The sequence below is a fragment of the Thermomyces lanuginosus genome (genome assembly GCF_041956635.1).
Source record: "Thermomyces lanuginosus strain ATCC 200065 unplaced genomic scaffold VTN49scaffold_15, whole genome shotgun sequence".
In the NCBI taxonomy this organism is placed as follows: domain Eukaryota; kingdom Fungi; phylum Ascomycota; class Eurotiomycetes; order Eurotiales; family Trichocomaceae; genus Thermomyces; species Thermomyces lanuginosus.
In genome coordinates, this window is record NW_027192349.1 from 128,593 (window position 1) to 152,171 (window position 23,579).

At 49.9% G+C, this 23,579-nt stretch overlaps 9 protein-coding genes across 9 annotated transcripts; 4 read left to right on the plus strand and 5 right to left on the minus strand.

The window, feature by feature from the left end:
* Positions 1-742: 742 nt before the first annotated feature.
* On the plus strand, positions 743-2,320 carry VTN49DRAFT_294 (uncharacterized protein; the record flags this gene model as incomplete). Its single annotated transcript, XM_069410720.1, has 1 exon — positions 743-2,320. The coding sequence occupies one exon, from the start codon at positions 743-745 to the stop codon at positions 2,318-2,320; it is 1,578 nt and encodes a 525-aa protein (XP_069271468.1).
* A 135-nt stretch (positions 2,321-2,455) lies between these two features.
* Positions 2,456-4,746, minus strand: VTN49DRAFT_295 (uncharacterized protein; the record flags this gene model as incomplete). The annotated part of the gene is made up of 8 exons (XM_069410731.1): positions 2,456-3,069; positions 3,140-3,396; positions 3,452-3,590; positions 3,653-3,807; positions 3,863-3,895; positions 3,944-4,013; positions 4,066-4,225; positions 4,279-4,746. The coding sequence occupies 8 exons, from the start codon at positions 4,744-4,746 to the stop codon at positions 2,456-2,458; spliced, it is 1,896 nt and encodes a 631-aa protein (XP_069271469.1).
* An 881-nt stretch (positions 4,747-5,627) lies between these two features.
* VTN49DRAFT_296 (uncharacterized protein) lies at positions 5,628-7,553 on the minus strand (the record flags this gene model as incomplete). The annotated part of the gene is made up of 1 exon (XM_069410742.1): positions 5,628-7,553. The coding sequence occupies one exon, from the start codon at positions 7,551-7,553 to the stop codon at positions 5,628-5,630; it is 1,926 nt and encodes a 641-aa protein (XP_069271470.1).
* A 764-nt stretch (positions 7,554-8,317) lies between these two features.
* On the minus strand, positions 8,318-10,609 carry VTN49DRAFT_297 (uncharacterized protein; the record flags this gene model as incomplete). Its single annotated transcript, XM_069410753.1, has 6 exons — positions 8,318-9,040; positions 9,090-9,158; positions 9,211-9,543; positions 9,606-9,812; positions 9,859-10,384; positions 10,446-10,609. The coding sequence occupies 6 exons, from the start codon at positions 10,607-10,609 to the stop codon at positions 8,318-8,320; spliced, it is 2,022 nt and encodes a 673-aa protein (XP_069271471.1).
* Positions 10,610-12,208: 1,599 nt separating this feature from the next.
* On the plus strand, positions 12,209-13,269 carry VTN49DRAFT_298 (uncharacterized protein; the record flags this gene model as incomplete). Its single annotated transcript, XM_069410764.1, has 5 exons — positions 12,209-12,556; positions 12,617-12,624; positions 12,696-12,781; positions 12,826-13,088; positions 13,153-13,269. 5 exons carry the CDS (start codon positions 12,209-12,211, stop codon positions 13,267-13,269), a joined length of 822 nt encoding a protein of 273 aa, XP_069271472.1.
* A 380-nt stretch (positions 13,270-13,649) lies between these two features.
* Positions 13,650-15,377, plus strand: VTN49DRAFT_299 (uncharacterized protein; the record flags this gene model as incomplete). The annotated part of the gene is made up of 1 exon (XM_069410775.1): positions 13,650-15,377. The coding sequence occupies one exon, from the start codon at positions 13,650-13,652 to the stop codon at positions 15,375-15,377; it is 1,728 nt and encodes a 575-aa protein (XP_069271473.1).
* Positions 15,378-15,828: 451 nt separating this feature from the next.
* On the minus strand, positions 15,829-16,994 carry VTN49DRAFT_300 (uncharacterized protein; the record flags this gene model as incomplete). The annotated part of the gene is made up of 2 exons (XM_069410788.1): positions 15,829-16,762; positions 16,831-16,994. The coding sequence occupies 2 exons, from the start codon at positions 16,992-16,994 to the stop codon at positions 15,829-15,831; spliced, it is 1,098 nt and encodes a 365-aa protein (XP_069271474.1).
* Positions 16,995-19,499: 2,505 nt separating this feature from the next.
* VTN49DRAFT_301 (uncharacterized protein) lies at positions 19,500-20,211 on the minus strand (the record flags this gene model as incomplete). The annotated part of the gene is made up of 3 exons (XM_069410799.1): positions 19,500-19,579; positions 19,641-19,764; positions 19,816-20,211. The coding sequence occupies 3 exons, from the start codon at positions 20,209-20,211 to the stop codon at positions 19,500-19,502; spliced, it is 600 nt and encodes a 199-aa protein (XP_069271475.1).
* A 1,370-nt stretch (positions 20,212-21,581) lies between these two features.
* On the plus strand, positions 21,582-23,138 carry VTN49DRAFT_302 (uncharacterized protein; the record flags this gene model as incomplete). The annotated part of the gene is made up of 1 exon (XM_069410810.1): positions 21,582-23,138. One exon carries the CDS (start codon positions 21,582-21,584, stop codon positions 23,136-23,138), a length of 1,557 nt encoding a protein of 518 aa, XP_069271476.1.
* Between the last annotated feature and the right edge of the window lie 441 nt (positions 23,139-23,579).

A 23,579-nucleotide genomic window follows, 5' to 3' on the forward strand; every position in this document is an offset into this window, starting at 1 on the left:
TAGCCTGAATCTCTAGCCTTTCCATTCGAAACCCCCTCCCGCCAACGGCGTTCATCCATCCTGTGGTCGAACGAGGTGCTTAATGATGTTGACTGTCCGATGATTATCACTGACTACTCGTAGATCAAACAACCCGTGATGAGAGAAATCGAGTAGTAAGCTCTTCCTGGTCCGAGGCATGGCCAGAGGATACCTGAGGTGGTCAACATGGCTGCAGATCGCAGCTTATCAATCATGCTTCTTGCAGATCCATCAATCTGAGCTCCCAAAGCCTAGAAGCCTTCCATCTCGAGCGCCGAAAGCGTCTTCCATCAGCCTAGCTCTAAATTAGATAGCACTCGTAATTGCTGTAGCCTGTAAACGTCAAGTACCGAGCAGATCAGTTGGAGATGCATCCACTTTCCATCCGTCATTTTGATTCTGATTCGAGGCTTATCGCGCGCGGTTTGGATGTGATCACGTCATTTGAGTTTAGTAGCTCTGCAGCTACATGCGGCTGGTCTACTGAGTTGCATGGATACAAGCAGGAGTGGAACACAACCCGCATTTGCTTGTAACACCCCGCCTGTTAAACGCGCGGAAAATGACATCGTATTTTGGTGTCCGTGCAACTGTCCCTTCGATGAGCTTAAATATTTTTTTTTTCCCAAAGATGTTGTCATTGCCAGCTTCATGGTTATCGCGGAGGTGTTGGCTTGATTACAGTGCTGGGACTTGATCCCCAAGGGTAGGGATACGAACCATGTCGTCCCGCAAGGATAACGACGTTCTCGATACCAACAGAGCGCTCCCGTCCTCTGATCCAGATGTCAGCACCGATGCATCATCGGATATCGACGACGGGACCCTGCCGAAGGGCACCTTTGATCCGGTTTATGAAGCCAAAGCGCGTGTGTTGAATCGTGCCATCAGGGAGATTGGCATGGGCCGATATCAATGGCAACTGTTCGTCGTCATCGGGTTTGGTTGGGCGAGCGATAACCTCTGGCCCATCGTCACATCGTTGATTCTGGGACCGGCCTCAAATGAGTTCGGCGCATCGCGACCCCCCATTTTGACTCTTGCGCAGAATATAGGGCTGCTGGTGGGTGCTATCTTCTGGGGGTTTGGCTGCGATATCTTTGGGCGTCGCTGGGGATTCAATCTCACGATTGGCCTGACATCTATATTCGGCTTGGTAGCCGCTGGGTCGCCGAATTTTGCCGCAATATGCACCTTTGCAGCGCTGTGGTCTGTGGGCGTGGGTGGTAATCTACCTGTAGACTCGGCTATTTTCTTAGAGTTTTTGCCCGCGTCGCATCAATTCCTGTTGACTATACTCTCGGTTGACTGGGCGCTTGCCCAGCTGCTCGCCAACCTGGTTGCTTGGCCATTGCTCGGCAATCTAACCTGCGAGGAGGGTACTACATGTACGAAGGAAAACAACATGGGATGGCGGTATTTCATGATCGCCATGGGAGGCATCGCGATGTTCATGTTCATCTCACGATTTGTCTTCTTCACCATCTATGAGTCGCCAAAGTTCCTCATGTCCCGGGGCAAAGATGCGGAGGCAGTGGCTGTGGTTCATGAAGTGGCCCGACGCAACGGCAAAGTCTCAACCCTCCAGCTGGAAGATCTCACTCGATTCGACAGCCTGGCCGCTGAAGACAGTTACCGAGTATCCGCGACTGCCGCGCTGCAACGAAAGCTCGAAAAGCTCAACCTGGAGCATGTCCGGTCGCTTTTCTCCACCCCCAAGATGGCCATTTCCACCGTGCTGGTGACCACACTCTGGGCTTTCATCGGACTGGGTTTCCCGCTATACAACGCCTTTTTGCCATATCTCCAAAGCACTCGCGGGGTGCAATTTGGCGACGGGTCGACCTACATCACGTACCGGAACTCGTTGATCATTGCCGTGCTCGGTGTACCCGGCTGCCTACTGGGTGGCCTGCTGGTTGAACTCCCCAACTTTGGCCGTAAAGGTGCTCTATCCATCTCTACGGCACTAACGGGTATCTTCCTCTTCGCGTCAACGACAGCACGCAGCTCCAATGCGCTTCTGGGCTGGAACTGCGCCTACAGCTTCATGAGTAACATCATGTACGCGGTGCTCTACGCCTACACGCCCGAGGTCTTTCCGACAAAAGACCGTGGCACGGGTAATGCTATCACAGCTTCGGCGAATCGTGTTTTTGGCATTATGGCGCCCATCGTGGCCATGTTTGCGAACTTGGAGAGTGCCGTCCCGGTGTATGTCAGTGGTGCGCTGTTTATTGCTGCTGGCCTGATTGCTCTGGTTCTTCCGTTTGAGTCGAGAGGGAAGGCTAGCTTGTAGCCAGTTGGTTGGGCTGTGATATGATCGGGTGGTTGGCATGGGAAATGATTTGCGAGCCCTTCCTGTACCAAACCAAAGATTTCTTTATTATTGTATCACCATAGACTAGTGTCGCTTTTATGAGAAAAGAAAACATCACAAATGATATACAGACCATTCTCCAGTCTCGGTATCGACCGTCAAATTAGTTGGCCGCACATTTCCATACTTCAAGAAGCCATTCTCCACGACACCACCGGCAATAGGCCTGTGCAGACGGTTTTCACCGCTCCGAACGGTGAAGTTCGCGAGGGAAACCTCTGCCGGGCTTCTCTTCAGATTCGTGGGCACGCCGTAATACCGCGCCGTGAGGTCCTTGCGGGCGACGTGGAGCTCAAAGTATCCACGGTAGTAACCCTCTGACCACTGCAATTCTCGGTTCCCCTTTACCAAAGCCTCGGAGACGTTGCGCGACTCGGCAATGGTGATGTTTTGGCCGAATGAGGATGGAGAGGTAACCGCCGTGCCGGCGAATTCGACGCCGATAGATCCAGCTCCCGTCTTGTCATTGTAGTGATGCTCGTCGAGCCAAACCAGGTCGCTGACCCAGTTGGCATGGGAGTCGCCGGCGATCAAGATGTTGTTGCCAATGTTGTTCTCGTAGAGGGTCTTGAAGGTTCGGTTGCGGTTGGCTTGGTAGCCGTCCCAGGCGTCGTAGTTGAGTGGGTTCTCCTCGCCCATCATGACGGAGAGGTTGAGATGGGAGAAGACTGTTCAATATAGCGTCTCAGCGTTTGTTCCACGAGTGCTATATTTTTTTGAATAGAAATGTTAACTTACTGATTTGACTTCCAATGATGCGCCAAATCGCCCCCCGCTTCTTGGAATCGATCAGAGTGCGGTAGAACCAACTCTCCTGCCGATGCCCCATGACGGTGCGGCCAGCATCGTTGGAGATCTCCTTCACGTAATCCGTGTTCCAGTAGAGATCGGTAATGGATCGGTCGTACGCGCGCGTGTCCAGCATGATCAGGTCGATCAGGTCGCCCAGCTGGAAGCGCCGCCAGATTCGCAAGTTGTCATCGAGCTCGACCTGACTGTGAAGAGAGTTCAATAACTGCTACTTCGCTGATCTGAAGCATCGTTACATACCGAATTGGTAGCCATTCAAAGTACGCACGGACTGCGTTCATCTTCCGCTGGTCAACCGAGATGCCGCCATCCTCGATGAATGAGGCCTCTGTGTTGTTGAGTCCGGAAGAACCGTCTCGGTAGGTATTGTCGGCAATCTCTACGTGAGGTCAGTTGGGCGAACCACTATTAGAATATATCTTTGTTTTGGAGTCGCCATACCGTGATCATCCCACACCGGAATCCAAGGAAAGTTCGCATGAAGTTCCAGCAAATCGAGGTCGGTGCGGTAAGTCGCGTGTCGCTCACGATAGTCGTAGAGCGTGAAGATGTCTTTGTCGGGCTTGGGAATACGGCCGATACTGTCACCCCAGCCACTGTTACTGGAGTCAGCGTGGACATTCCCGTACATGGGTCCGAACAGAAACTTACTAATGCCCGTTCTTGTACTCGTAGATATAATCACTGCATTTATTAGCAACAACTCATCGAAATCACCTTCCAAAGGCATACCCCAAGTGGATGACATAGTCGACCGAGTCTTTACGAGCCACGTTGCCATAGGCGTTGAAGAAGCCAAACGCTAATTGATTCAATCAGGAGAATGTCCACCATTGACAAGGATTGAAACGTACGGTAGTTGCTGCATGAAAAGACTGCCAAGTTCAGTTGCTTAACGGCGTCTCTCGGACGAGGTGCGGTCTTTGTACGACCAAGCGGGCTCTTCTTGTTGGACCTGCAGATGTTGAATTGGTAGTAGTAAGTTGTGAACGGCTCAAGATTCGTTGCCTCGACCTACTTTTGTCAATTCCAAGCCTTATCTGGGAAATAGGAAGTCTCCACCGTACCTTAACCGTGTAGTCGATATCAGAACTGGTAAAGACGGTACCCGAATCCACGACATGCCTCAGCCTCTTATCCTTGGCAATCTTCCACTCAAGGCACACCGGCGCCTTCGAGATGTGTTTGCCGTCGTGGGACCTGTAGATCGGGACCGGATTATACATCGGCACTGCGCCCGTGGTAGACGAATTGTCGTCGGATGCCTCCAACGACGGCGCTGCGCGAGTCCAGAGAATCACCGAGGTCGCATAGGGATCTCCAGACGCAACGCCATGAGTAAAGTTCAGCTGCTCGGCTTTAAAGGAAGTAACCTCCCCATCGGAAGGGACTTCGCTGCGCTTAGCTACCTTGTGCAGCGAGATGCCAAGGGACGGATGGTTCAGCGAAGGGCTACGGTAATTGAGGTTGCCTGCCCAGGAGGCAGTCACCGGACCAGCGAGCAGGCCTAGCAGGAGCCAGTCTTGAATCAACATTTCGTTGACGTTCTATTCGCCGTGATCCGAACAATTGAGCCCCGGCCGCGACTCTGATTCTACCTCCCCCGGGCTCACGGTGGGAGTGAGCTGTATAAGTAGCACGAGACCCGGATTCCATCTTGAGCTTCCAATTGATGATCCATTGACTGGGGTCTCGGTAGAATGAGATCCCAACGACATCTTCCTCGATCCGAAGTTGATCTAAGCGAATAGCAATTCAGTATCGTAGCACATGCCGTTTCCATGATTCGTGTGAGAGCCAGCCTACCGAACGAAATGCACAACACCCGTGATCTTTATTTCCGGCTCATAGTACGGAGTAAAGAGGTGGAGTGAACTACTCGGTAGTGCCTGTCACTAGTACGCTTTTGCACAAGCGCGTCGAACGCCATTGGCGTCCTGCCGACAACGCGTGGAGGAACCAAGCCTGTCGAATAAGCATTGTTCATAATGCAATGTCGAACTGGGCTCCCAATCACTCCCACGTGCACCGAGCTCAAGCATTTGGTGCATGAATCTGGACTGGACGACAAGATCAAATCGGATCGTTGATCGGAAGAAACGAAATGACTCGGAGGTCTCCACCAGATATTTCCCGGTGCCTGGAGAGGAGCAAGAAACATGCGTCCAATCAGCAATTCGTTGTTTATCATCTGATAGCTCGCGGTCCATGACGTACTCGTACGTCGGCCGGGACCGACAAATTCTCGACTTCTAGAATCATGCCTAGGCGCAGGTAGCCTACCAGTTACAGCATGAATGAGGAGATCATGATTAGGATTAATGATTACTCTCAAGCTTGGCTGAAGTACTCTGAAATTGACTAGTACCTAATAGTCCATTCCGTGCGGATGGGCATTTGACACAAGTCAGGCGGTTCATCGTGGGATATAGAAACCGCGGACATCGACATTCTTTTCCCTCCATTCATCTGAACCCGTCCGCATTCCGATGCGGTGAAGCGGCACTTTGCTCAATGCCTGTTCACTCTTGATGCGTGCCAATGCCAGTCCTGTCATCGTTCGTTCTATTAAGGTTGGATTCACCTCCGGTGAATCGGTTTTGGCACGTGTGAGACGAGGGACCGCATCGGGGCCCCATGCTGGATGATCGAGAATGTCGCGAGCCAAGGATCTGTCGTACACGTCCAAAAGTAATCGCCGCTCTTCAATTGCTGCGAAGTTGGCATTTTCCTGTCCATGGGGCGGTTCCGGTGGACGTATGAATCCCATGATGCGAACTTCAATTTCCAGTTGCGAGGCGAGCGGAATGTCCTCATCTAGAAACACAATTGAAGCGTGGGTTCGAAATGCCTTCTCCGTGCGTATGTCGGAAATTCTCTCACGGGTCGCAAGATAGGCTGGTGCAGCCGAGACAATTACTTGTTGCCAATTCCCATGTAGATTGTAGCTTTCGGCAGGGACCGGTGTCGGTTTTAGTGACTCTCCTCCAGTTGGACGTGCCCAACCAAAGTAGACTCCCTTTAGACGTTGGAGGATTTTGGATGGCACGCCAACCAGATCCCGCTTCATGGGCCCGGCATGTCCATGATGCATCGGCTGGTTGAGATTCGACTTCGCCATGAATTTGATCGGATAAGGTTGAGCAGGCCCTGCCTCCACATCGATCTGGGCAGCAGGTGTTCCTTGGTAAGGTGCATTCGCCGCCAGCTGGAGGCGTTCCTGTGCATCGTCAAGTCGGTCATCAGTGCCGCTCGTTGCACATGCAGCCTCAGCTGCAAATTGCGCATGAGATAATGGATCGAGGACGGGACTGAGCGCATCCGTAACTGGTGATAGAAATGTCTCCACAGCGCCAGTTGTGTATAGACTTGCTACCCATGCACCTAGCTCAAGAGGCAGGGTACTCAAACTGGCTCCCCGAAAAACGGAGGGGTCGGAAGACGTTGATAGGATTCGAAATACGGGACTTGTACAAAGGACCTTCTTTTTCTCACCGGCGCAGAGAACGACGTGGTAGTATCCATCTTCTGCTTCCACGGGAACGCGAATGATGATTGTCTCCCGTAGCTGATGTCGTTCTCTTACTTGGCGCGGTGCTTTCTTTTTGAACTTGGCAATATCTCGCTGCCAAGCACGTTCATCACGAGCCTTGATTTGATCAGGCCCGATTCTCATGTTGGGTGTCACGTTGATCCAGTCATCGTTGAATCCAAAGAAGGCCTTGGCTTTCATCCCAGTTTTGCCGGTGAATCCTTTGGTCTGGAGCCATAACGTGCGGTCTTGCGGTAGCGGCGTATCCGAAAAGATCGATATCACAACGTAGGTGTTTGGCCCTCGATAGAACACAATGCCATGCGAATGGCGAAGAATGGTATAATGCTTGTTACCTTCTGTAGGATGCTCGATCAACCCTCCGACAAAGTACTTGGTCTCCTCCAATGCCTTTTGAGCAAAGCTGGACTTTTTTGAAGTCGCGGCCGACGTTGCACCCCGATTATCCAATGCGTCAGAGCTGGAAGAGCTCTGAAATGATGCCGTCCCAATGGCTGGCGAAGTCCATGCTGGATGCATGGCACGGGTCTCATTGCCAGCTGTTTTTGGCCGTGCTCCCGCTGATAACCCATCGAAGGACTTCGTCCCTACGGGTCCGCCTGAGAAATCGGCCTGATGGAATTGGGTTTGGGAACATGCCGTTTGCACGGCGGTAGTCGGGCGAGGTACCTCAAGACCATGTTCAGGCCTGTTGTTGCCGACCGGCTTTCGGCGGATCCGGAAATCCCGTTCTGTATACGGCGGTGGTGGCTCAAGGGTTTGAGGGGAGGCGTTCGGAAACTGGGCCATGTGGTCGAGAGTCATCGAGCCAACATTGTGTCGGAAAAATCGGTTTGGATGAGTGCTCAGGGCTTCATACTCATGCGATCACTCGTTGTACAGTCTTCGGTTGCTTGCGTTGGCTCATACTTTAGTACTCCGTAGTTTGATGAATATGCTCGAATCAGGAGTATGATAATTTTAACAACATCGTGACCCATCGGCAGATTGTACTCCGTATGGGGACTCGTAAGATGTACGGCAACAAGCCAGCAACTGATCTTTGCCCTGTGCTCAAGAGCTCGGCTTGTTCTTAACTTCTCCAGTTCTCCCTAAAGTTCGATGTCGAATTGTCGAAGTGATGGCTTACACTAAATTTATTTGGGTATAGTCGAACTCTCGGCCTCAATAGTCCGTCTTGGCATTGCCAAAATTACGCGTCACTGAACTCACAGTTCCGAATGTAGTTACGCGTATTGATTCTAGTAACTACGGAGTACTTTATCAGGTAGAGGCATAATCCCTTGCCCTAACAAGTTGCTCCCTCGACGGAGTAAGTCACCCCTCGGACGAATCGGCGACCATCCCGAGCAATGAGGGAACATCTGATTTCTTCTTCTCTTCGCATTTAACCGATATGACGGGCGCGTTGTCGAGTAAGATGTCGTGATTCGATCGAGAGACTCTATGAGATAGGAGAATCGTCAAAGAGCTGACAGAAACCATTCATGCATTGGCATTCAAATCCAGATCAAGGACATGCACTCCGCAACTCGTACAGGATCTGTTTGTGATTACTTATATCTTTCTTTCTGCGCCTTCAAGGCCTTCTCCAACAGATCCGGATACCATCTGGCAGCGACATCCTGATGGCTTGTGATGCGAGCGATCAGGGTTCCCTCGCCAATATTGCCGTTGAACATCTCATTGAACGTAGCTTCCGCATCGGAGCGGACTTTCTCATCCTTAACAAGGTCAAGGATGTGGGCGGGAATATCGAGTGAAATCTTGTCCGCGTTCAGATCGAGACTCACGCCTTGAAAGACAGCGAAGGAGTAGCGCGGACCAAGATCCTTTCCATTTTCGTCAACGTAGTTGCCCGGATCTAGTCTGACGCGGTGGGTAGTTGCAGTGCAGACACCATGCGTGATGGCCTCGAGAGCACGCCCGATGTTGATGACGAGGGTCCCCGGAATAGGGTTCACAGGAAGCCAGTCGCCGGCTTTGTTTTGGACTTCGAGACCCTTGTGTGGAGTGCCTTGCATGAGGAAGGTAAGGAAGCAAGAGTCTTTGTGAGGACCAACACCCTGGTACTGCTCAGGAGAAGTCGGCTTAGGATACTTGATCAGCTTGAGCTTGTTCTGCTGAGGATGGTCGAAAAACTGATCAAATGCATTCGGTGGGAGATCCAACGCGCGTGCAACAAGACTTTTGAAAGATGACGCTAGACTGTCGATATGGTCCAAATATGTTTCAATAGCCGATCGGAATTCCGGTAAAGCTTTTGGATCAGGCCACTGATTAACATATTAGCCAAATGCCCCTGCAGAGGAGCAAAAAACAAACCTGGTTGGGACCACGCAAGTTCCGGTACAATGGCTCGTCAGGTCCGGGCGCAGGAAGTTCAGTTGCGAACTAGTATTTGTTGCCTCAGTAGCTGGACTTTGACCTCATAACTTGGACTTACGTCAAACTGCTCTCGGTAGTCGTTCTTCAGGGCGGTGATTTCCTGACCCAGTCGAGCATATCCGAGAAAATGCTTGCTATTAACCATTTCGATTTCCAGCTTTTTCTCGAGTGGAAGATTGAACAATGCGATCGATTGCTCGACGAACTTGGCTTGAACATCCTCGGGAATGCCCGTATTTCTCAGGTAGAAGAAACCGACATTGACGATTGCTTCCTTGAGAGCGGCCAGGAATGCAGGGAGTGTTTCCGGGGACCGTGTTTGGGCATAATCTAGGACAGGGACGGACGTGAAGGCAGTATTCTGGACGCTAATAGAGACACCCTTCGCTACCTAGGAAGCATATGAGTAATACATAGTCACAAAATACAAGTCAATCTTTAGTTCAACCATACCAGTCGTTCAACGAAGTTTCTTCTGACCTCAAAAAGCTTGGGATGGGCGCGCGACAGCTCAAAATCGTGAGCGCCACCTTCAAGGATTTGCGATTCAATGTCCGACGTCCCGGTGAAGTAGCGAACGAATTTCTCAAACTTTGGCTTCCCCTCTTCGATAGTGGTCCAAAACAAGTCCGACTCGGCCGCCAGGATTTGCACCGGGATCTGTCTGATTAGCATATCTGGGAAGGTTCTGTCTGAAGACACTTACGGAAATTTTCGGTATGATATCCTGAGTGAATCGTTCGAAATGACCTGCAACATCGATTTCCTGGATTTCTGACTTGATGCCTGGCTCGAAGCAAGCCTCAATAACATCTGGTGCCAAAGCGTCTAGATCCAATTGATCAGGGTCGCCCATGAACCTCTTGATATTCTCCGGAGTCTGCGGGACCTCAAATCGTGGATTATCTGGCTCGGGGTCCGGCTCGGGCCAGAGGTGGAGTTTCTCCTTGGTCGGCGGACATCCCAATGAACTAACACCCAGTACTGGGAAGGACTCCTTGTCTGCACGTGCAGCAATGGACAGCGCCAGTCCTGCCCCTAAGGAATGTCCGATCAGGACGATTCCTCCTCTCGCACCCGACTTTTCTCGATATACTTTCTGTATCAACTCTATAATCGGCTGGGCTGAATCGGCCAACGGCGTCTTGGTAGCGGGTACCGGCGTGCCACCATATCCTGGCCGGGCCAGATTCAACACATCGTAGCCGATATTGCTGAAGCTCCTCACGACCCTATTGCACAGCACCTGTCAACCTCTCCTGGTTCATTATACCTATCATGATTCGCACTTACGAGGTATATCTGTTATCAAAGTATCCGGGCTTGGTACTGCTTCCATGGACCAGCACAATCAACGGGTTCACATGGCGCGCGGGGGTAGATCCCTGCTTGAACAGGCCGTAGAACTCAAGATTGTTCCCGGAGAAGGGGATCTTTTCGTCGAATGTGGTCGCCATGGCAGTTCAAAGATTTCGAGTGGATTCTCGAAGTGGGTGAGGACGACCCTTTGCCTGTTAGCTGATTTGTATTCTACGCTGAGTACTTCTAGTCGGCTTTTGTACTTTGGTGAGATTCGATGTTGGAATCGCGCGAGTGCTGCAACCCCACACTGCTGTGCAATCACGAACTGGACGGGAGTCTTCGGTTGGAGTCTGGAGCCGAGAGACGTTCAGATAAGGTACGCTTTGTATTTTAGGTCCCAGGTGAACTCAGGTTCATGATTCATCCATTCAGTATCCTCAATCTTCGACTTTCAGCCTCTTGCAATTCCCGCGATATCATTTCCACCAGTGATGAACAACTTGTACCTCGTAGCGGGCCGCCCAAGACTGGCGGATTCAACTGCGGTTCATCGGTACTCATTTCGACCGACATGGATCTGTCTTCGGACGGACCGTGGAGGTGTCGTGGATCGTGGCTGACCTATGAATTTATGGCTTGATGGCATAATCGCACCCTGATCTTGTCCAATCACCCACAGGCCCCATCGTGCACATCTGTGGAGTTTGGAGAATTCCCAGAGTGGTGTGTCTCAACTGTAATCGGCAATACCCACGAGATTCCTCCGGCCTCATAATCATTGGCTAAAGCTCGATAAATATGATATCTGATTGGTTGAAAAAGTCCGGATGTATTGAACTAGAACAAAATGTGTATGAGGCTTGTAACCAATTTCAACTGACCTTGCGTCATCGTCAACCATCGTCATGAGTCATGACTGGGGACTATGATGAGCCGTTGAGCAGTGTATTTCAAGGATTCTGCTGTGAGTATCAGGAACTACGAAGAGAACTACACATCATAGAGCTTTTTAATGGGTACTAACTTCCAAATATACCCATAGCTGAAATTACATATTGCCCAGAAAGATAACAACATTTCCAGAGGATTAGCCCGCCAAAGAGCGCCATAGAGCGGTCCTGCAGTAATTATGGCTCGAGAGCCTTAAAGCGCGGGCATGACAGTTATTCCTCAATACTGAGCAAGAATAGCACGCCGGTGCTACCTACGGAGCACAATCTGAATCAAACCACACTGTATGTAGGCACCATTTACTACGTGGGGTAATGGTATCCAGATTCAATATAGGCTCGCTTCTCTGAATAACTACAAGAATGGGCCGATACCATGTTTCACATTACGGAGGGTTGCAGATTGAAAAACGAGGAAAGCGATGTTTAAGACTGTGGTCTCTCCATCGTATAGTCCAGTAGGGTGACGAACCGATCAATATCTGACAACAAAAGTTCTGGAGAAGTGCCTCTGCGATGGGAAGAATTCTGAATTTAGGAGAATGATTGGCAAGTCAGCAAGCTCATCGAGGGGATGTTGTTAAGGCAGGGTCCGCGGAAGCATTCTGCCCTTTGAACGATGTCAACGACGACGATGATCTGTTTCGGGATGGTTCCGACTGCTTGATATTTTAGCGCAGCGAAGACGGCGGAATTAACGGCATCAAGTCCGATATCGCATATTAACTACCACTGTATCGCGGCTTCAACATGCCTCTTTCCATTGATTTCATACGAAGCCGATATTCGACGAAATAGCGCGTGATGCCATTGACATTGCCCTCCCAAGCCCAACAGGGCTTCGCAAACGCTGCATCCTACGACAAGCATCGGCCAACCTACTCAGATGAGGAAACTGATATCCTCCTGTCTGGAGCGAAACTCAAAGGTCGACATGGAGCCACAGTGGTCGATCTTGCTGCGGGGACGGGCTTGTTCACAGAGGCACTCGCCAGGCAACAGGAAGAATTCAATATCATTGCTGTCGAGCCCCATGATGACATGAGGCGGGAGTTAGAGAAGAAAAAGCTACCTCGAGTAGAGGTGCGGAAGGGCTGGGCGAATCAAATTCCTGTTGACCAGGGTTCCGCCGATGCAGTGTTTGTCGCGCAGGTCTGCGGCCGCCTCCGTGAAGAAGCTAGTCCGAATAGAAGGGAGATATGCTAACAGAAGACACACATGTAGGCATTTCATTGGTTCGCTTACCACTCTACAGAACCTGGGAATTAGAAGTAATCTGACGGTTGTAAAGGTTTTCCAATCTTGAAGCCCTGACTGAGATTCACCGCGTCCTCAAGCCAGGCGGGTATCTGGGGATGATATGGCATGTTGAGGACTGTAAGTTACGCTCCTTTCTCTCAGCCACGCCACTAACAGCCCAGACAACGCAACCCGCGATGAGACGCCATCCTCGCATTGGGAATTAGTCGTCAAGGACATCATTTGGAACGAGCTCGACGATAGCCTTCCGCGCTTTCGACATAATGTCTGGCGGCAAGTTTTCACCGAAACTGGACAGACGTTGTTCAAAGCACCAGTGCAGGAGACTTCCGTCGATGATAATTATTACGCATCTCGCCAACAGATTTGGGAACGGTTGCGAACGTTGAGTCAGTTTTCCATTCTGGAAGGAGAAAAGCTCATCGTACGTCCTGCAAGCTCGACCATACTCTCTGTCGTTCTGGTGCTAACAGATTCGATTTGTGTAGGATGTGAAATCACGTATCGACGAAGCGTTAGCTAGGGAAGACGTTGAGGTTGATGAGAAGGGGAATGTCCTCGTGCGTTCCAAGACACACGCTGCTTGGACACGCCGGAAGCCGTAGCCGGGGGCGATCGTCCATTCTCCTTCGCGAAAATGTTCCTGTTTAGCTACGCGCTAGTTGTGGCTTCAATCGAGACGTGAGATCTCGTCTGATTTTTGAAGATCACTTTCGAGCTTTGTTAGCTTTAAAAGAATCCGTTAGGCTTTTGCAGGAACCTTTACAATCGTGCGAGTAAGCAAAATAAGGTTAGAAGGGTTGCAATAGGCTTGGCGCGCTGCTGCTTATGGATAAAGTCTTGGCTTAAACTTTGAATCGTGTGTCGAAGGGCTACAGCAGCAGCATCATCGACGCGGGACTGCAGCTCAGATTGTAAACCAACCGGATGTTCCTGGGAACGCTGTCCATGGCAGAGCGAACCTGGCGAAGGCGCTTCGATAATCATGCTCCCACCGTTCTTTAATAGGCGGATACCGGCCGCCTTACGTTTACGGCCAGCTTCCAGACTGCGATCATACACCCTCACGTCCTCTCTTCGCGGTGTTCCTTCAGCACCGTCGCGACCGCAATTGCCGTTTCTTTCCTCTCCACAAGGGCGACTGCCGTTGGCTATCCATCTGCGACAGCATTTCACGAGGTTGATATCGACAGAGCGCCGCAATGTGTACAAACGCAACATTACTCGCGGCTTGCGGATTGGTTTGACTAGTTACGCCATTGTTTGTATGATCTATCTAATCCAGACTGCTCTTTACCATGGCGAGATCGAGCATATGTGGCCGACACCTCCAGAGTGGTCATGGCGAACACGCTGGGCTCTCAGATCGGCCCAGGCCGCTTTGAATCCGCGCGATGTCGGGGAACGCATGGTCAATTGGCTGCGAGTATCCGAGTATGCCAATGAAGTGATTAAGCGGTGCGAGGATCCCAATATCGATGGAAAGGATGTGCGACAGAAACTTGAGGGAGGGATGTTCGTTGAAGGTGTCGGGGAGCTGGGCAAGGACGTTTCGGTAAAAAGCGAGCCTTGGCGGCGAGGGTATTTTGAAGCCCTGATGGCTGCCGGTCGTGCTGCCGAGCACCTTGAAGGCTTTATGACAGATTGGAAGAATAAAATATCCGCACCGTCGGCATATGTCCTTGGCCCATCGAATCCACATCCGAAGAAACTTCCCGGAAACAAGAACATCGTTATGCATGAAGAGGACTGTACTCCGACGTCTCCTAGCCCCGATGTGTTTTACATGAAAATTCTCACCACAGACGGATTCAATGCGAGACAAAAGATTGATGCTGCATTGGCCTATGCGGATTGGTTGCAATATAAAGGCTTGCTAGATACTGCACGAGAGACGTATGACTGGGCAATGGATATTGCTACGTCGGGACTGTCTGGCGACCCAGCAAATGTGGTGGATAAGAAGACTGGTGTGCTGAAAAACAACGGGACGGATTTAGCATCGGAAAACGTAATTCGGGTGTCCACCGCCATGGGAGTGCTCAATGCGAAGATGGGAAAGCTCTCTGATGCACTCTCCATCTTCACATCGGTCCTCAAGGCACGCCGAGAAATGTCACAGACACCGGGCAAAGACACACAGCCGACTCGGAAAGTCGTTGAGCGCTCCCCCTTCGCTCTAGAGCGATTTATCAACAGACTGGTCTTGATTTTCACACCAGTTGTTTATCCCCCACCCCCTTCAGACGGAAATTCCCCTCCAGTCCGATCCGAGGGATCTCTTTGCGACGAAGCCGGTCTGATGACTTACATTGGCGAAATTTTATTTGCATCTTCCTCGCGGGAGACTGGTCTTGCATGGACCCGTGACAGCGTTGATATCGCTGAATCAGCGCTTGTTCGCCTGGGCTCCGGCAGGGGCGCAGCCCCGGAGCGCGAGAAATGCACTGACTGCCTCAAGGTCGGGCTTCAGAACTGGAAGACGATGCTGCAACAATTGATCAAGGATGCCAAGCGCGAGGAACAGGAAGCTTCTCAGCGCGCTCAGAAGTCATGGTTTGGAGGTGGCCGGAAGGCCGTGGAAGAGAAGGCCAAGATTCGGAAGAGATGGGAGGCCGAAGAGATGATCGTCCAGGCTAGGGCGGACGATTTGCTACCTCGGGGCGATGCATATAGCGTGTTTGCTCCCGGCACCAATAACACTGTGTTCTAATAACTACTCTATGGCTGGCACGTGTTGGCGTTTGTGGTTAAATGGAAAAGGGTGGCGCTTTTGGGCGTGGTTCATGAAGTCGTAAGCATTCATGGTGTTTTCTTATGTGAAAAGGATTGCTCTGTCGATTAGGAACCTGAAATGTATATAACTGGATTCCATGAGATCATGCCAATGGAGAATCCCAATTCTACGAAATCAACAATCTCGATCAGGGAAAGAGCACCATACCGTATTTGTGGAACGCCGGCCCGTGGTATCATCAATACCCGAATTTTATATATATATATATATATATTTTTTGTCATCGAACACATACAGATCAGGTAAGATGTTGGTAACACTTTGGTCTATCCCAGCCATAAGTAACAGTACAATTGATGACGTTCAGGCGATGTCGTGATCATAAGATACAGATGCCCCCATACTTGATATGCAAGAATAGGCACACTCATTTCATTATTGCTCGAGCGTCCCAGACGTATACCTGTTCATCCCAACCAACACTGGCGCACCAGCCTTCTGCACCAAAAAGACACCAATCAACACCAGTGACGAACTCAGTATGTCGATTCATTACCCCAAGTTCTTGACCTATAACGGCGCCAGCTGGTCCCATGCGCAGAGGATCAGCATCGCCACCAGAGACCATCTCGTATCGATCATCCCACACTCGACAGGTCATGTCGTAGCTCGCAGTAAGGATCAGGTTGGAAAGATGGGGAGACCATGCCAGCTTGCGGATTGCATAGTTATGACCCGGCATGACGCTGAGCGGACCATGTTGCGGTGCACGTATGTCGAAAACCCGCACAATGCGATCGACGCCAGCCGTCGCCAGGACGGACTGGCGGTATTTGTTCCAATCGTGGGTCAAACACTCAGATGGCGCGACTGATGGCTGCGGAACTACCATGCCTCCGGCCTTTGCTGCGGCGGGAGCAGGGGGAGGGCCGGGAGGATGCGGTGTAGCATGGATGGGGATTTGAACAGCGAGATGGTTCGAAGCCGATGCGGGTGTCCGCAGATCAAAGACTCGAACATGCGAATCGGAAGACACGCAAGATAAGAGGTCCGGCGAGTGGGGTGAAAACGCCGCCGAGTATGTGCAGCTATGAGTAGGAAGGGTGAGAAGTGATTGTGGTCGCTGCGGTGTCCAGATTTTCACTGTTCCATCCCAGCTACTAGAGCAGAATCGGTCTTTGGCAACCAGGTTCCAATGCACCGAGAACACCTCGCGGTTATGCTCCTTCCATGCCTGCACGGGGAATTCATCTACTGATCCGTCGAATAACCGAATGCCTCCATCTCCCGAAGCTGTCAATATCTGGTTTTCATGGATCTCAGACCAAGCCAGGTCATAGAGTGCGTCTTGTGTTGTGAAACTGCACCGGTGAGAGTCAGCACCAACTGCGTGAAACAATTGAATTGCGCAGAGATTGTGGGCACATACTGTTTTAGAGGCACAATGCCGTTCGGGGTCAGCTCTAAAATGTATAACCGCCCATTTCCAACGAGTCCAAAGTTTGCAGATGCAGCTACAGCTAACCGGTTGTCGAAAAATGGCGAGTATTTGACGGCGGACCCGTTGAAGCCATGGGTGCGGAACTGCAGCATGATGCTGGCACTGTCGCGGTGTTGCACATGAAAGTGGGCGGGGTGAAGAAGGAAGCCTCGGTCAGGGTTGGAATACTCCTCTGAATGATAAGCTAGAGTTCATATCGTTGTTGGTATGGTTTTGTTAGGCATTCAAGGTTCCTAAAAAAACTTGAGTCCAAAGCACGAGGATGACGGGTCACGACGGAATCGACCGAGGCTTCTGCAATTCTGATCTTATCGCAGATGCCGATGCGGAGGAGCTCGGTCTTCGGATGTTTGCAGTGCGGAGTATTAACTTACAGGAATTTCCTAATGGGAAAGTATGGATAATTGCATTACCTCATCCGGCTATGCTTTATTTGGGAGTTTTCTTGTATAAATACAGTACCTAACAACGCATCCCACTTACCCTAACCCTAGCCTTGAATCCTTGCCGGCTCACAACCTCTACTGCGTACTACTTTGAACCCCAGGGCCCCATTTCGAACATTGTTTGCTTGATAGCAAGTTTATCCAGAACAATTTCTCTCCTAGCATCCTTCACTCTTCGCACGCTGAATTAACGGCTGGATCCAGGCCCATTGCCCTTCAAGGCACCCAATGTCTCTCTCTATCTCTTGCATTTTCCCCTCATATTGCTTCACTACAACGCGCAGAGAGCGAATTTCACTCTCATATCGTTGTATTTCTTCCTTCAGGGAAGCAATTTCCTGCTCACGTTGTCCGAGTTGGACACTCAAAGCCTCTATTATCTCGTGCTGATCCGTTATGAGTTTGTCTCTTTCTTCCATGAACTGTCGCAGCCGTGCATCAAGTTGGGCAATAATCTCTGCCTCGGATTTGAGAATTTGCTTTTGCAAAGAGGACGATTCTGCTCTGAAAGAACTTTGCATTTGTTGGTAATACTCGTTTGAATCGGACAGCACGTAACTGATTCGCTCGAGATTCGAAGAGTATATCTCCAGAGCATCTAACCGGGTGTTCAATTCTGAGATGATGTGAAGGAGGCGCTGGTGTCCTATCTCTTCTTGCAGTTGAGTTGGAGATGTCTGTGTCGAGGCCGCTCTTGTTTGTGGTACTGATTTTTGCTGAGGTTGTGCAGGAGTTGCATCCATGCGGGCTGTGCTGACAGCAAAGAGCTCCAGTATCTCTTCGATATGTTGCAATCGACTGAGTGTGCTGCTTAAATCATTCTCTCGATGTTGTTCTTGAATTGTTGGGCTCTGATTTTCGTGGCCGTCGTTTCCCGGCTCCCCAGCAGCAATTTGTTGGTTCACTGGCGTGGTGGCATTCACGTCTTCGACTCTCATCTGACATTGATGAAGCTTCGATGATTCTGTCAAAGGTTTGTGGCCATGCGGTGATAAATTTGACCGGCGCGTTAGCCATTTACTGGGAGAAGTTATCAGTCCATTGAATTCGAAGTTTTCGCTGAGCGTCGACATGGGCTCTATACCTGAATCGACTCTTCTTCTCTGATTCTGTGGCGCCTTTCTTGCTGTTCTTTTCCTTTCCTTTCGTCTTTTGTCCTGCACTGGAAGAAGAAGAAAATGATGATGACATAGAGGTTTGGGATGAACTGTTCCTCTTAGAAGCCTCAGAGGCGACACGATGTGTTCCTTGACTGGTTTTCTTCGCAGCACTCATGGCGACTTGGGGGACAGAGCCTGCCGGTGCAGAAGTTGCTGGAGTAATTGCGCCTCCCGGGACGTCATGAATTTCGACATTGGCTGCGGGCCTTACGGCAGTTTCTCTCCCAGTGCTCAGTACCGCTGTTCCAGTATCATTTTCGTTGCCCTCATAGAGTATCTGCCGTAGGTCGGAGCTCGACAAACAATATGGTGAGTAAGCTAGTTCCTGCAAACTGTCACTTCGTTGGAAGATCCTGTCATGGGCATGCATATGCTGCCCACTCTGTGCTAGGATCGGTTTCTTTGAAAGCATTTGGGAACAGTCCGTTGCGCTAATCATCAAAATCAACTAAAACACCATGTAGATTGTTGGAAAAAATATTCCAGGTTTAGTCGGGCGATCTTCTATTTCTCATCTCCAGTGTGTGTTTAATGTTGACGTGATCGATTGTTGGTACTCTAGCAAAAGCACATAAAACGCATCATAGTGAGCCAGTTCATTAGTCAGTTTCCGCAACATTCTTAAATAACCTTTGCATGCTTTGCATCCCGTCTTTTGCGAATTCTTGCATATCATAGTCCTTTCCTTTCCCTTCTGGCCCTGAATCAAAAACCTCCATGGAAAAGTACCCTCTGAAGCCAGTTTTGAGGACTGCTTTGGCAACATCCTCTACTGGCAAGTAACCACCATTGTAAGGGAATGGTCGATAATCATGACTCCATCGACCACGAGGTCTCAAACCACGAAGAACTTTCCTTTCAAGTGGCCTTTTCGGCTTGTATGCGTCAGAAATCTGCAATAAATAGATTTTTGATGGGGGTATGGTCTTTTCCAGTTCCTCTAAACTTGCATGCCATCGCTTTTCCAACTCTTCTCTGGAAATGTCTTCAATTAAACCTGACTCTGTCGTAGGGTCACCCCATTCGCTGCCGGCAGTTTGAAAAGTATCGAGACAAAGTCCAACGTTAGGTCTGTCAATGTCTCTTACTATCTCCCAAACATCCTTCCAGGTTGGTGCATGAGTGGCCCAACACCAGTTTTCATACGCCATTCGAAAGTTTTCTTTTGCGAGCATGTCTGCCAATTCCCGCAAATCTTGAATAATATCATCCCGGTTATGAGTGATCTTCTGCTCATCTGAATCTGTCGACCCAACCTATCATCTTCCGTCAGCAACGGCTCCGGATTTAGAGTTAAAAGAGCTTACTTGAAGGAGATCTGTTCCGCAAGCGCGCATCAACTGAATCCAGCCTCGAGCCCGGGTAAAAGCTTCTTCCCTCTCGCTCGAACCCTTTGGCCACCCTTCAAAATTGGAAAATGGCTGCAACATCATGATCTCAAGGTTGAGCGATTTGCATATCCTTGCGATATCTTTTGCAGCTTTACTGAGCTCCGGATAATTTTCCTCGTCAATCAGCTCGTTAACAGTGGACTTGGCATATGCTACAAGGTCTGGAAAGGAAAGCTCAATCGCAGTGAACCCAGCATTGGAAATGGCTTCCAGTTTTCGAGGCAGCGTATCGGATGGGTGTGTTCCAATGGAGCAGCTGGCATATGCAAGAGGAATTTTGCGAAGAGACGCGAGAGAGATGGGGCTAGGCATCGCTCTGGTCTCGAATCGTCCGTTTGAGACTCTAGTTCTAGAGATCAGGACGTTTAGAGTCGTCTCTTGCAAAAAAAACAATTGACAGAAATTCATTGTTTTTTTTGGAGGGTTCTAATCGGTACAAAAGCAGTATCTAGCACACTCTGGACGTAGCGATGATGGAATTCCCGTTGGTATCGAATCAACACGCTGCTCGACGTTCCATATCTCACGGAAATACATCCCACCAGTAAACTGATACAATACGATTCGAATAGGCATGAACATGACAAAGTAAGCGATGGTTTTTGCCAGCGAATCTTGTTCTACGAAGACAGCCGGTTTTCATTTCCGAAAATCTGAGCTAACTCGAATACGAATTTGATGCTGGGAACACACCTAGCATTGTAGGCGCACCATATGATGTCGTTATTACGACATTTACAGCAGGCCAGCTGCTCTGTTGCGCTGAGACGGCCAATAACTTTCGTTGCTGTCATAGCTGTTTTGCCGAGTGCTTTCTGGCTGTGTGAAATGTCTTGTTTCTTCGTCAATGACCTCAATAGGTACCTTTATTGTGTACATTCCTGAGAGAAAACTTCCGCGTTTGTGGGCACGGTTCCTGACAACTGGCAAAGGGAAGAAGAAATTTGTCGGGAGGTGGGACCGGCAACCCTAACCCTTAAGTAAAATCCGAGCATCGTCATCCGGAACGGCACTCGCAGGAGCAGCACCAGAGTTCCCGAATGGGACATTATGAGGGCATTGAATAGTATTATCGTTCTTGATGTTCTCATTAGCTTTCAGGACGTATTCAAAGATTCTATCTTACGACTAGCTTGCCCGCAATCAAGCCATCTTGATTCAGATAGGAAACACTGCTATTACTCTATTACCTAGTACCTGTACCTCTTGTTCGAACAATCTGGCGACTCAATCAACACTTCTAAGTAGTTCAGAATACACAATAGGTGTTCTGCTGATCGATCTTCGAAGAACAAAAAAAAAGGCGTTCCTTAACTTCCACGAACATGGAATAAGATGCCCTAATAAAGGAAATTCCCAGAATTCTACCGCATCATCTTGACCAATGTAGAGTACCCAACGTCACAGCAACTCGATCGTCGCGTCACACGACGTCATCTTCTTTTGCCACTATCAGTGGTAGCTGGTATTGGCCAAAATATCCTGGACCTGCAGGTCACTTTACTCGATCATTGTCCCAATAGATAGCTGTCATCATTCGATAATATGATTCGGGGGGAAGAGCCGTTTGACGCCCCCTACGCGAACAAAATTCCCCCAAAGTCCATATCACCCCATTACTTCTGATTGATTTTGAAAAGACTTACTTCGTCCGGGTTTGAAAAGTGACACCAACGGACATAATGGCCGATCCAATTCAAAGATTCAAATGCATCGGCGTCGTCGGGGCTGGCAGCATGGGGTCTATGATGACCCTTGCTTTTGCGGAAATGGGTCTAGATGTGTCAGTATGGGACATAGCGGGGAAAAATATTGACAGATTGATGTACACTGCGGAAGTTTCTCAAAAAAAGGAGGGCAAGTTCAAGGGAAAGATTTCTTTCTTCAAGGATATCGACGAATTCACAAAATCGCTCGAGGGTAAAGGTGAACGAAAGCTGTTCATGTTCTCGATTACCCATGGACATCCGGCGGACTCAGTTTTACAAAAAATCAAACATGATTTGAAACCTGGCGATATCATTCTCGACGGTGGGAATGAAAACTATCGCCGAACGGAGCGACGGCAGGAAGAGCTTAAGCCCTTGGGTGTCAAATGGATCGGGATGGGAGTATCAGGTGGCTACCAGTCGGCTCGGCGTGGACCAAGCCTTTCACCAGGAGGTGACAAGGAGGCTGTCGAAGAGGTGCTTCCGCTACTGCAGCTTTATTCTGCCAAGGATCGGAAAACTGGAAAGCCGTGTGTGACATATGTTGGTCCTGGAGGATCAGGACACTACGTCAAGATGTGCCACAACGGAATTGAAGGGGGAATGCTGTCAACGACATGCGAAGCGTGGGCCATCTTACACTACGGTCTTGGGATGAACTACGATGAGATCGCTGATGTCTTCACAAAGTGGAACAAAGAAGGAGAGTTGAGGGAGACGTACTTGTTGAATATTGGCGCAGACATGTTACGAAAGCGGAAGAGCGCAAAGGGTGATGAAAAAGGAGAAGGGGCTGATTCGACGAATGGCTATGTGCTGGATGATGTGCTCGACAAGGTTGTGCAGGACGACGATGATACGGAAGGCACGCCGTACTGGACCATCATGGAGACTGCTCAGCGGCATATCGCCGCTCCAACTCTTGCCGCTGCTCACTACCTGAGAGTCGCCAGCGGTAACCGACAAGAACGAGAAGTGGTCGCAGAAAAGCTCCAGATTCCCTTGCCGAAGCCTCTGTCAATCAAAGACAAGAATGATTTCATTGAGAAGCTTCGGCGAGCTGTTTTCGCATCGTACTTGGCTTCATTCTGCCAGGGGTTGGAACTGATCGCGCGAGCCTCGGACGATGAGAAATGGAACATAAACCTTGCCGACTGCATCCAAATTTGGCGCGCCGGATGTATTATCCAGTCAGAGTATATCGCGGACATGCTTCAGCCAGTCTTTGAGGCAAACCCGAACATCAGGAATCTGAAGTTCGTCGACAGCGTTTCGCGCGCCCTCCGCGAAAATTACCAACCTTTGAGGGAAATTGTTTTAAAATGCACCGAAATCGATGCATATGTGCCCGCTATGTCGGCCAGTCTCGAGTATCTCAAATACGTAAACGGAACAAAGCTGCCTACCAAGTTCATGGAGGCTCAAATGGATTATTTCGGCGCACATGCATATAACAAACCAGGAGTGCCTGGAGAAGATCCGGGACCAGTGGCTAAGGGACCACATCATTATGAGTGGAAGCCGGCGTAGCCGATGACAGTGACATTGATTCTCGGTTGGATACTTCCTATGCTTCGCAATGAACATTCGCACCTGCAATATCAATTCAGTAGTGGATTGAATACGTGTAGTCACTTTGATACAGGCGTACAGGGTCCATGACTTGGTGGATTATTAGACTACCTACCTGCATACGGAGTAATTACTCGATCAGCTGAGATTTGATGTACCTTAACTGTCTTCAATGCTTGTCCATGGATTCGTTGATTGAGTCTTGGCTTCTTACAATCCGTCGGATGCCCTTTCCATTCCGGGTCGTGTACCTCGTGCATAGTAACCCTACTCCTGGACGAAAACTCGTATTAAACATGCTAATCTCCTAGGATCAGAATCTACCTGTTGATATATCCTAGCTTATATTCCTTATCCAAACAGTCACAGCATGAAGTTGAATTCATGCTCGGGGTGATG